At 39.3% G+C, this 13,627-nt stretch overlaps 1 protein-coding gene across 1 annotated transcript in view; it reads left to right on the top strand.

The window, feature by feature from the left end:
• Positions 1-11,533: 11,533 nt before the first annotated feature.
• LOC115224655 (fibulin-2-like) overlaps positions 11,534-13,627 on the top strand; it is a 23,387-nt gene continuing 21,293 nt past the window's right edge. Inside the window, exons 1-2 of the mRNA XM_029795513.2 lie at positions 11,534-11,654; positions 12,572-12,663. Coding sequence (XP_029651373.2) covers positions 12,590-12,663 — 74 coding nt within the window. The 5' untranslated portion in view covers positions 11,534-11,654; positions 12,572-12,589. The remainder of the gene's footprint in view (positions 11,655-12,571; positions 12,664-13,627) is intronic.

The raw sequence follows: 13,627 nt of genomic DNA, 5'->3' as shown, positions 1-13,627 counted from the left end.
GAAGCAATTGCACCAGCTCCTCTTCAGGATTGGCGAAAGCGATGTGGTGGACAACGAAAAACCTGGCTGATGACAGTCAAGGCTGATCTGGAACCCAACCTGGGCCCCCATGTCTATGGCGTTCGCCGCTGGAATAGGAAGTGGTTGGGATCACGCGGTCGTTAGTCTGAAATCGCCAGGTCTGGTCGGCGTTTGTGAGAGATGTAGCATTGAGGATGAATGAAGCCAGCTCAACCCATCCGGGTGAACGCTGTAAGAAAAAGAAGAAGAAAATAAGTACCAGTTATGCACTTCTCTGTCTTTGTCTCCTCTATGTTTAGTCTCTTGTGGGCAATAAAGAAATAAGATTAAGTATTTTAACACATCAAACAATATAATTTGTCTGTACAAATAAATATTTTAAAACTGGTTGTGACTAGTTAAATTTATTTGTTCCTTCTCGAGCCATGCCTGGCTCATAAGGGCCGGTTTCCTGGCGTATAGGTTCCCCACCTGGACGGGACGCCGGTTCGTCGCAGGTGAGCCGCAAGATGCAGGAGAAAAGAGTGAGAGAAAGTTGTGGCGAAAGAGTCAGCAGAAAGAGTCATTACCTTCTGCCGGAGCCGCGTCGAGCTCAGGTGTTTCGCTCATAAACACACACATCGCCCGGTCTGAGATTCGAACCCGCGATCCCTCGACCGCGAGTCCGCTGCTCTAACCACTAGGCCATGTGCCTCCACTAGTTACATTTGAGGTGTCTGTGTATTGTTATTTTGAAGTCACAGTATTTCTAAGGTGAATCTTCTTAAAACTGAAATTATATGCCTTTATCTTATTTTGTTTTCATAGTTTGATAATTCATACGATGAGAGGGCCACGAGCCGTATCGTTTCTAAGACTCCACCAACGCATCTGATTTTGAATGTTGCTTTATTTATCGACTCCAGGAATTACAACATTTATAGGTAACGTCAGTAGGATTTGAATGTTGAACAGATTGCGACAAAATAAATATCGCAACCTATTTCGACAAATGCTCAAATGGCTGTTTTACAATCTTAAACTTTAAACTTTAATTTGTTTGGAAAGAAGAAGGGAACCTGATGCCGTTTCAATATTCTTCTTATTAATATCAGCCACGTATGAGGCGGCAAGCTGGAAATATCGTTACAAAGGCTTCGCAGTATTTCGTCCGTCACTACGTTCTGAGTTCAAATTTCGCTGAGGTCAACTTTGACTTTCATCCTTTCAGGGTCGATAAATTAAGAACCAGTGAAACACTGGGGCCAGTGTTAGTTAGTTAGTTAATTTTGGCTCAAAAAGCAGAAAGCAAGGCCATGTAGGGGGACATGGAGTTATGTACAGGGAGGGTGTTCATGCAAAGAGTTCAGGCCATTTCTGGTCAAGGGAGACTTTGAAACGAGCGGTCGTCGGCATCTTCACTATCTCGTCTGGCAACTTATTCCACAGATCCGCAACCCGGACGGAGAAAGCCCCTCTCCTTCGATTGAGATGAAATCGTCGCAGATAGAGCTTTTGGGAATGACCCCGCAGCCAACACTCTGGAGCAGGAGTGAAGAACAGCTCTTTCGAGAGGTTACACTTTCCGCTTATGATGTTGTGAGCAAGAACGAGATCCCCACGGCGTCGTCGTTTTTCTAGAGAATAATGGTCGAGCGTCTTCAGCCTTTCTTGTAATCGATTAGTCCCCACCCCACAGTTTTGAGGCCGTGTACCCTCAGTAGAAAGGATTATTACCAGTGAGGTGTGAGAGAAACGTTTGTTTATTGATCTCTCGAGGGTATTCTTCTGCTTGTTTCAGTTATTTGCCTGCAGCCATACTGGAGCACCGCCTTTACTCGAACAAATCGACCCCAGACATATTCTTTGTAAGCTCAGCACTTTTTCTATCGGTCTTTGGCCGAACGACTAAGTTACGAGGACATAAACACACCAGCGGTTGTCAAGCGATGGTAGGGGAACAAACACAGACACACAAACATATATATGTGTGTGTATGTGTGTGTGTGTGTGTGTGTGTTGTGTGTGTGTGTGTATGTATGTACAATTATAATTAAGGTATCTAAGAGAGACCACCATGCTAGAGATAGCAGTCAAATAAACTAGCAAAAAATTATTCGATAATCCCAGATCCGGATTTCTGGCTCTGTATAAAAATATACTCCACTTCATCAGTGTGATATACATAGATCGTATATAAATATATATATATATATATTTTCCCCTTCTCGAAATTTTCCTCTCCTATCATTTCTCCACGTGCGGTTAACACAACCCCACCATTTACTGACTTATATATATATATAATATATATATATATATATATATATATATATATATATATATATATATATATACATACAACGTATGAATACTGACATATACACATGTATACATACATATATATGTACGTATATATACCACCGGTTTAATTGCCCCACCATTGGACGGTGTAATTCATAATAATGGTGCACTCCTGTTGAAATACGAGTTGAATTAGCTCGTAGTTAGAAGTGATTTCAAGTTGACAAGCGTAATATGTATAGTTACCATTTCCTTTAGCAGTTTATGATCCGGTATTAAGAAATTTAGGTAATGAATAATTATTTTCGAACACAAATTTGGCAGTTAGTAATAAAGACACTTGCCCAAGGTGCCACGCAGTGGGACTGAATCCGGAAACATGTAGTTGGTAACCATATATATAAATATAAATATATATACAAAATAAGAAAATGGAGAAATACACCTTAATCAAAAATCAACTACCAGATAATACCCAATCACCTAATTTATTAACCCACTACATATGAACATCAAGGTCAAACATAATAGTACAGAACAAAACAATGCACATCAATGAGTAATATGATACAATAAGTACAATATGTATAAGTGACTATAAATAAATATAAACTACATCTTACAGGTGTTTCAGCCATGTAGATATGGGTATCTCATTATGGGTATCACAACCCCTATCTCAATTTGTAATTATATATATATATACGACGGTCTTCTTTCAGTTTCTGCCTACCAAATTCACTCAGAAGGCTTTCGTCGGCCCGAGGCTGCAGTAGAAGACACTTGCCGAGGGTACCACACAATGGGACTCAAAACGGAACCATATGATTGGGAAGCAAGCTTCTTACCTCACAACCGCGTCTGCGCCTATCAGTAATTTATTTTGAATGGTATTTAGTATACCCTTATGCAGGATGTTTAGACTACATTTGATGACGTTTTATGCTCCCCCGCTTTTCCAGGAAGAGTTTCATAGTTTAGTTTTACTCTTTTACTTTTTTACTCTTTTACATGTTTCAGTCATTTGACTGTGGCCATGCTGGAGCACCGCCTTTAGTCGAGCAAATCGACCCCAGGACTTATTCTGTCGGTCTCTTTTGCCGAACCGCTAAGTGACGGGGACGTAAACACACCAGCATCGGTTGTCAAGCAATGCTAAGGGGACAAACACAGACACACAAACACACACGCATATATATATATATACATATATACGACAGGCTTCTTTCAGTTTCCGTCTACCAAATCCGCTCACAAGGCATTGGTCGGCCCGGGGCTATAGCAGAAGACATTTGCCCAAGATGCTACGCAGCGGGACTGAACCCGGAACCATGTGGTTGGTAAGCAAGCTATTTACCACACAGCCACTCCTGCGCCTGTTGAATACTGGCAAGCGGAAATTAAAGTTGTAGTGAAAATATAAATCAAAGGACATGGAGAACATGAAGACATCAGAATAATGGAAAACAGTTACCTGTATCATAATGGTATTGACATCATGGCTGCTGTTCAATGCCCTCTGGACGCTGTATGGGTTGTGAGACGTGATATGGAGAGCAGCAACGGAGACTACAAAGGCTCTGACCAGCAAATGTTCTGACGGCGTTCATACCCAATAATGCATTTCCACATCGTTGAACGTGGCCCCCTGGTGAGAGATGGTGGCAATTGGAAGGTCATACGAATGGCAACAGGATGCCGTTCCTTGGCATACCACCGGAAAGAATCGGAAGTGGGTGCTGGAGAATTTCTAAAACTTCGCTACCCCCAATTTATGGACTTCAAATTCCCCCGATTGTAGTCCCATATTCTTTTCTTTCTTTTTACTTGTTTCAGTCATTTGACTGCGGCCATGCTGGAGCACCGCCTCTAGTCGAGCAAATCGATCCCAGGACTTATTCTTTGTAAGCCTAGTACTTATTCTATCGGTCTCTTTTGCCGAACCGCTAAGCTACGAGGACATAAACACATCAGCATCGGTTGTCAAGCGATGTTGGGGGGATAAACACAGACACACAATGATATACACAAACACATACACACACACTTACATACACACAGACATATATATATATATATATATATACATATACGGCGGTCTTCTTCCAATTTCCGACTACCAAATTCACTCATAAGGCTTTGGTCAGCCCGAGGCTATAGTAGAAGACACTCGCCCAAGGTGCCACGCAGTGGGACTGAACCCAGAACCATGTGGTTGGTAAGCAAGCTACTTACCACACAATCACCCCTGCGCCTCAAACATACTAGCATATGTTTGTATGTTTGAGGTGTGATTGAGAAAGAAGTCAAGCGTTCTGTTTTCAACCCCGAGGCCGAGCTGAGGATCAAGATTCAGACGCTAGATTCGCCGAGCTGTAAGCTGAGAGTAGCTACTTTGAGTAAGTTTTTATCTTCCAGGATCGTGTTGATATTTTTAAAACTTTGTTAAATAGTTTGAACTGTGGATAGGATGTTCTATTTTCTTCCTCTTTTATGCAATCTTATATTTGGTCACAACACGCTGTATGTCGTTTCTGTTCAAATAAACCCCAGTGGATCTGCTTTCTTTACTACCCATAAGGGGCTACACACAAAGGGGACAACAAGGAGAGACAAACGGATTAAGTCGATTATATCGACCTCAGTGCGTAACTAGTACTTAATTTATCGCCCACGAAAGGATGAAAGGCTAAGACGACCTCGGCGGAATTTGAACTCAGAACGTAGCATCAGATGAAATACCTATTTCTTTACTACCCACAAGGGGCTACACACAGAGGGAACAAACAAGGACAGACAAACGGATTAGGTCGATTATGTCGACCTCAGTGCGTAACTAGTACTTAATTTATCGCCCACGAAAGGATGAAAGGCTAAGACGACCTCGGCGGAATTTGAACTCAGAACGTAGAGGCAGACGAAATACCGCTAAGCATTTCGCCCGGCGTGCTAACGTTTCTACCAGCTCGCCAGTGGCATCTGTGATATATTTGTCTTTACTCATCCATCCATCTGTCCTCACGATTTCTGAGAGTGTTTTCGAGCAGAATTAGGGTCTTAACAGGACCAGCCATCATTAGGTTTTACGGTTCGATTCCTAGGCGTAACCAAAACTAGATCTCATTGTTGGCTCACAAATCGGCCCCTTGCCTGTTGACTCGGCTTCAGCGAGCTGCCTTGCAAGTCTTTGCTGAAATATTCTAATCGCATTCGCGCAGTTCCTCTCAGTGAGAAATGCTGGCTCAATCTGGAGAGACACTCCTGATATCTGATCGTCACAACCTCTTGTCTAATGGTGACCCAGAGATCCTTCTCAGGAAAACACCGTTTTGGATTCTTGTATACGTGAGTATACTCTAAGCCCAACTTAATTGAAAAATTACTCAATACCGTAAAAACGTATTTATGTCCATTAAAGTGGTGGGACCGGGTGGGGTTCGTGTGGGTAAACAGGTGCGCTGATGACGTTTGTTGAGGCAGAAACATTTGCCCGCGAATAAATTTGTCAGGCGCATCAGATATATACATAACAAACACACGTCTATCTATCTATCTATCTATCTATCTATCTATCTATCTATCTATCTATCTATCTATCTGTCTGCTTGTCTGTCTGTCTGTCTGTTCGTCTCTCTCTCTCTCTCTATATATATATATGTATATATATATATATATATATATGTGTGTGTGTGTGTGTGTGTGTGTGTGAGTGTATATATATATATATATATATATATATATACGAGGGACGTTCAATAAGTAATGCCTCTGACCCACTTGCATTTGTTTGATCTAGCTGAAATTTTGCATGTGCAATCATTTATATCTCTATGGAGTAAGTGGCAAATTACAGCTCTGAATTAATTGTGGTTTCTGATTTACAGGTGTTTGAACCGAGTCAAGTGTGAAATGGAGCCTGTTGTGTGTCGAGCAGTGATCCGGTTTTTGTATTTGAAAGGACGCACACCACGGGAGACTTTTGATGAAATGAAAGTAACTTATGGTGATGATGCCCCATCATATGACCTTGTAAAACGCTGGCATCGTGAATTCAAACATGGTCGGAACTCTGTGGAAACAGCTCCCAGATCTGGTCGCCCCCTTCTGTCCGTCAAGTTGAGGCTGCCATTTTGGAAGATCGACGCATAATTATTCGCCAAATAGCCCATGAGGTCAAGATTAGTACCGGGTCTGTGGAAACTATCATTCATGACCATTTGCATATGCAAAAGGTGTCTGCCAGATGGATTTCCAGGTTGCTCACGCCTTTCCAGAAGCAAGAACGCGTCGAGTGCTCGAGGGTGAATTTGGAGATGTGCCAAGAAGACGAGTCAAAATTTTTCAAAAGACTGATTACACAGGATGAAACCTGGGTCCATCACGATGATCCAGAGACCAAAGCCCAGTCAATGCAGTGGAAGCGCCGTGACTCACCCCCTCCAAAGAAGGCAAGGGTGCAGCCCTCCGCTGGCAAGGTCATGCTCACAGTCTTCTGGGACCAGGACGGAGTAGTGATGACAGATTTCCTGGCAAAGGGTACCACAATTGCAGGAGCCTATTATGCTTCACTTTTGAGGAAATTAAGAGAAGTTATCAAAATCAAGAGGCGGGGCAAGATCAGCAAAGGCATCCTCCTCCTGCAGGACAACGCTCCGGTCCACAACTCGCTTGTCGCCAGATCAGAAGCACAGGCGTAAGACTATGAACTCCTCCCCCATCCCCCTACTTTCCTGACCTTGCACCCTCTGATTTTCACCTCTTCCCAGTCATGAAGCTGTTTTTGAAAGGAAAGCGTTTCGCAGATGATGCAGCCTTGATTTCTGAAGTCACGTTCAGGTTGGAGGACCAAGCTGGGTTCTTCTACTTCTACTTCTGGTTCTTCTTCTACAAAAACGGTCTCCAGAGCTGCATCAAACGATGGGAGAAATGCGTAACTCTGGGTTGTTCCTATGTAGAAAAAGACTAATAACTGTGCCAAGTTTCGTTGCTCTACTGCTATGGGAAGTGGGTCAGGGGCATTACTTATTGAATGCCCCTCGTATATATATAGTTTATGGGATTATTTTAGGTTTCCCGTCGGTAAAGGGTTTAGCTTTATGGCGAATCGTCAGATCCCAAAAACCTCTTGGCCCATGACATCTTCAAAATATAGTGGGCGGAATGCCTTAAAGGTAACAATTGGGGATTATCTCCCTTTGCTATTGGTTATCGACTTCCGGCTGTGCCGTCAGTTGTTGCCTTTGGGTAGTAAGGCATTTCCCCTCCATATATTGAAGAGCTTACAGGTGAACAAGATTTTTGAATCTGACGATACGCCATAAAGCTAAATCCATTATGGACGTGAAACCTAAGGTAATCTCATAAATCGGCCTTCCCTATTTTAAATATATGTATGTGTGTGTGAAAGTGTGTTTCAAGGCTCGTGGCTTAGTGGTTAGGGCATTCGGTTCACGATCGTTAGGTCGTGAATTCAATTCCCGGCGACGCGTTGTGTCCTTGAGCAAGACACTTTATTTCACATGGCTCCAGTCCACCCAGCTGGCAAAAATAGGTCCTACCTGTATTTCAAAGGGCCAGCCTCGTCACGTTCTGTGTCACGCTGAATCTCCCTGAGAACTATATCAAGGGTGCACGTGTCTGTGGAGTGTTCAGCCACTTGCACGTTAATTTCCCTAGCAAGCTCTTCCGTTGGGACCCTCGTCGCCGTAACCGACGGTGTTCTCCGACGGTGTGCGTGTGTGTGTTTTATGTATATATATATATAATAATAAAAATAATAATAATAATAATAATAATAGTAATATTAGGGAGTAAATCCAAACTTACAGGGAAAAATTAGATTTAGGATTAAATCTAATTTTATAGTATAAATATATATATATATATTATATTAAATTAGAGATAAAACCACTATTAGACAAATCAAACAGTGAAAATCATAAACCAATATATAGAAATAAAATCAATTAATAAAAATATATAAAATATAAAATTCAAAATTTAAAATATTTAAATCAAAGTTAAAATTTTAAAAATTATTTAAATTAATAATTTATACTTATAAATGTTTTAAATATATATATATATATATATATATATATATATATAATATATATATATATATATATATATATATATATATATATATATATATATATTTATAATATATAAAATAAATGAAAAAAATGCTGACAAAATAATTTAAGTAAGGGAGAGTGTATTTAATTAGGTGAAAGTTCTTTTTACCGGTTGCGCATTTGTTATGCTTATCAAAAGATATTTTTTAAAGAGAGATAGAGTTCCTTTCTGATAGATTTTTTTCTCTTGATAAGCATAACAAATGCGCAACCGGTAAAAAGAACTTTCACCTAATTAAATACACTCTCCCTTACTTAATTTATTTTGTCAGCATTTTCTTCATTTCCTTTTTTTATATATCACAACTCGTGTTCCACATCTCCTTTTTTAAATATATATATATATATATATATATGTAATTATTATTTTTAATATATATATATATATATATATATATATATAACTATCAAAAAGTATTAAAAGTTTAATATAAGATAAAGAAAAAAATATAATAATGATAATAATACATATATATACTCTTTACTCTTTACTCTTTTACTTGTTTCAGTCATTTGACTGCGGCCATGCTGGAGCACCGCCTTTTAGTCGAGCAAATCGACCCCGGGACTTATTCTTTGTAAGCCCAGTACTTATTCTATCGGTCTCTTTTGCTGAACCGCTAAGTGACGGGGACGTAAACACACCAGCATCGGTTGTCAAGCAATGCTAGGGGGACAAACACAGACACACAAACACACACACACACATATATATATATACATATATACGACAGGCTTCTTTCAGTTTCCATTTACCAAATCCACTCACAAGGCATTGGTCGACCCGGGGCTATAGTAGAAGGCACTTGCCCAAGATGCCACGCAGTGGGACTGAACCCGGAACCATGTGGCTGGTTAGCAAGCTACTTACCACACATCCACTCCTGCGCCTATGCATACATATATACATACTCAAAATAAGCAATAAGGATATCCAAAGGTAGTGTAGTACAATCGTTTCATGCTACTTCATTTAATTAAACAATGTAAGTATTACATCAGTTTTAAAATGCAGAGAAATCTTCAGCCACATACGGAATTTTTTAATTAAATTAACAATATTCATTTTATACTTGGGTGATAAGAAATCTACCCATGAGTAGAGATCATTCACTACCATGTTTCTATTGATGAGATTCACCTCTCTGTCTATATACCTACCTTCTTTGTAATGCTGGAAAATGGAATAAGTATAAAATGAATATTGTCAATTTAATCTAAAAATTCCGTATGTGGCTGAAGATTGCTCTACGTTTTAAAACTGATGTAATACTTACATTGTTTAATTAAATGAAGTAGCATGAAACGATTGTACTACACTACCTTTGGATATCCTTGTTGCTTATTTTGATTATAATCACCCCATTTGATTTATATGGATAATACCATACCAAATTCTGGTGCATTTAACTTAATCTAAATTTTTACACGAGCTGTGGCCATGGTGGGGCACCGCCATTTGGTGTTGCTACATGATTTTACTTCAAGAATGCTTTTTAGCAATTGCCATTTGGTGCATGAGAGAGTTCGATGCAGCTGCCCTCATCTGCACATCCTGCCGTGAAGTTGGTTCATATATATATATATATATATTATAACCTACTAGAAGATGAGCACTAGTGTGTGTGTTCGCCGCCGTATGTATGCATAAATATAAAAATGGAACAAAAACGCAATAGAGGACAAAAAAATATTCGGATAGCTAGTCGATAGAAAGGTGGACACGAGAAACAACATTTAGAAGGCCCAAAATGGTCGTGACGTCTGGTACTTGAGTGAAGAAATAAGGCCACGAAAGACCCGTCTCTTTTTGCCCGTCCTTCTAATTGTTGTCTGTCTTTGTATCGTCTAACTGTCCAAATGTTTTTATTGACCTCTATTGCGTCTTTGTTCCATTTTTATATTTATATATGTATGTATGTATGCATGTATATATATATATATATATATATATATACCAATGTGTCTGTCTTTCTGTCAGTCTATCTATCTAATGTTGAAAAGAAGAGGCTTTGCATTGGGACTGAACCTGGTATTATGGGATTGGGACGAAAACCAATTCTCAGTCAATCAAACCTTCACCTACGGACGTAACAGATACGCATATATTTACATATGTACATACATAACAGCCACATACAATATAATATCAAGCCATATATATAATATATATATATATATATATATTATATATATATATATATATATATATATATACATGTATATTATACACACACACACACACACACACACACATATATATATATATATGTGCATATATATGTGTCTGTTTTCAAATTGAAAATAGAGAGTAGGAAGGCAGCTACTTTTAAAGATAAACACTCACAAGCTCACACTCATACGCACACACACACAAACACACATCTATTTCTCTGCGTGTATGTGTTTGTGTGCATGTGCGGTGTATATATGTGTGTTTGTGTGCGTTGGTATATGTTTGGGGGTCTACCCACTCCCACAATTGTGAGAATTTGTTCATATTCCTGTTTGTGTTGTTTTAACATATGGGAATTCCGGTTCTCACGTTTGGTCTTTTATTTGACTCTGAGGTAGTCTGATGGTTCTGCTGGTCGGAGAGGGCGTGCAGGGACCGTCTTTTCTTGTCTTTGTTTTAACTTTCTGGATTTCGATGATATCAAAACCGTATTTTCGACCAATCAGTTTGCAGCGGAGATTGTTGGGGATTTGTTATAAATGTGAGCGTTTAGTAGAGATGTGACAGAGCCAGGCCGATTGTGGATCGGGATTCTGTTGCTGATAACCCCGCTACGTAGTTCGAAGACATCTTTGTATTGCAGGAATCACCACAAGTCAACTCCAACCAGAAGATTTAGACGTTTATTCTCTATTCTGTATTAATCACCTCTATCCGCTCTGTTAATACAAGCTGTTCGTGTGTCCGTCGAGAGGAGAATCACTGAAAAGTAGAAAAATAACAGCCATGAAGAATCTCGTCCTTTTCTTATTTATTTTCGTTGTTGGTGTTTGGGTAACTGAAGGACAGCTGCCGACTAAAGGGCCGTCAGAGGATACTGAAGGACAGCAGTCTGCTGAAGGGCTGTCAGAGGGTACTGAAGGACAGCTGTCGGCTGAAGGGCCGTCAGAGAATACTGAAGAAGTGACTGACGAACCGTCCGACAATGAAGATGGTAACTCAACTACAGGAAAAAGTCTTGCTGCGTGGACAACTAAGTAAGTTACTGTTCCACTCCACCCGATTTAACATAAACCTATTTCCCTTTGGGTATCTCTAGTGGGGTTCTGATTTACTTTGTTATCAGAAATTTGGATCACGTTTATGATCTGGTGAGGTTTTTGCGCTGTGAAGAAAGAGGGGTATAGACCATAATGGAATAGGTCTATACTCCACCTATCCTCCATTCAAAAGGAACATGTGTTTAAGAGTATTTGTTTTACTTAATCTCATGATATTACTGTCGCTGTTGATTATACACCTGCAGCCCTTATTTCTCTCATTACGGTTCAGCTGGTGTTGTCACCCTAAGTTTCAATTCTTATCAATGTCTCCGAGCAACGTGTTGTTTTCAATCTATTAATAGCATCGCCAAAAGAATTTGAGATCTCTGGTCCGGGGACAAAAGCGTAGTTGATCTTCTTCCCAGATCCTCCTGTAATGACGATACATTCTAGGCAGAATATGTAAAAATTCTATTCGCCTATCCTCTGGCGAACCTAACGGAAAATTCCCGCAACTCATGCGGCCACAGCATCCGTCCAGAACGCTAACCCCGAAAAGAAAGTGACCCACGCTGGTCATGATTCCGCTCACATGATTTCACTCGTTCGTCTCCTTCCTGCAAGGTCCCTGTATTGCGGCACACTTGAGTCCCACATGATCTTAAAAAGGCAAACTGACTCCATTCAAAATGAGAGAGGGAAAAAGCGATTCATTATGTGTATACTTTATCGATGTATACATGCATATATACCTACATGTTTATATGCATGCATGATGTATGTACATAAGTAAATATATATATATGTACGTATGTGTGCGTGCCAGTGTGTGTGTGTGTGTGTGTGTGTGTGTGTGTGTGTGTGTGTGTGTGTGTGTTCTGTTTTTATATGTTCCATATTTTTGCTTCCAGGAGAACGTGTCGAGTGAAATGTTTCAAAACCAAGTCCTACAAGCAATCACGAAAAGTCTGGTGTGGTTTTTAAGAAGATGTACAAAATACCGGTAAATACGAAGCCACAGTTTCTGTTTTTTTATATCTTTCTATACTGAGTAAACTTTCCATATAACGGCATCCACAATAACAAAACATTTAAGATAACGGCATTTTTGTCTCTGCTATTTTGGAATCTATATTCATCCATCCGTCCATCCATCCATCGTTCCATCCATCCATCCATCCATCCATCCATCCATCCATCCATCAATATATCGATCGACTCATCAATACATACATATATACCTACATACATACATGTATGTTCTGAGTTCAAATAAGCCGAGGTCGACCTTGCCTTCCGTCTTTAGTGATCGATAAAAGTACCAGTTGAGCACAGCTCTCGATGTAATCGATTTAACACCCCTTTCTCAAAATTGCTGGTCTCGAGACAAAATTTGAACCAAATATTCTGATATTTCTCTGTGTGTGTGTGTGTGTCTCTCTCTCTCTCACTTTCTCTGATGCTGTTTACACACACACACACACACACACACACACACGTATATATATATATATATGTATATATATATATATATATATATATATATATATATATATTATATATATATATATATGTGTATATAAAGATCAGCAACAATTTAGATTCAAATGAATATGGTACTTAATTTAGATGCACCAGAATTTGTATGTTATTACCCATAAAAATTTGCGGGTGATTATAACCAAAAATAAGCAACAAGAATGACTCTGGAGTCATTCTTGTTGCTTATTTTTGAATATATATATTATATATATATATATATATATATATATATATATATATATATATATATATAACGATTTAGGAGTGACCCCAACAGGTCACTCGTCCACCAGAAAGAGCAGCCATAACTCACACCGCCAAGTATTATTAATTCAGAAATTAGGTGAAAATTTAAAAACATTTACCCTAATTCATCTTTTAGACGTTGCAACGTTTCCGTGTCATTAATGATTAAATTAGCTTAA

This window comes from Octopus sinensis, linkage group LG26 (genome assembly GCF_006345805.1).
Source record: "Octopus sinensis linkage group LG26, ASM634580v1, whole genome shotgun sequence".
Lineage (NCBI taxonomy): Eukaryota > Metazoa > Mollusca > Cephalopoda > Octopoda > Octopodidae > Octopus > Octopus sinensis.
The sequence above is the reverse complement of the archived record's forward strand: the minus strand, read 5'-3'. Positions and strand labels throughout refer to the sequence as shown.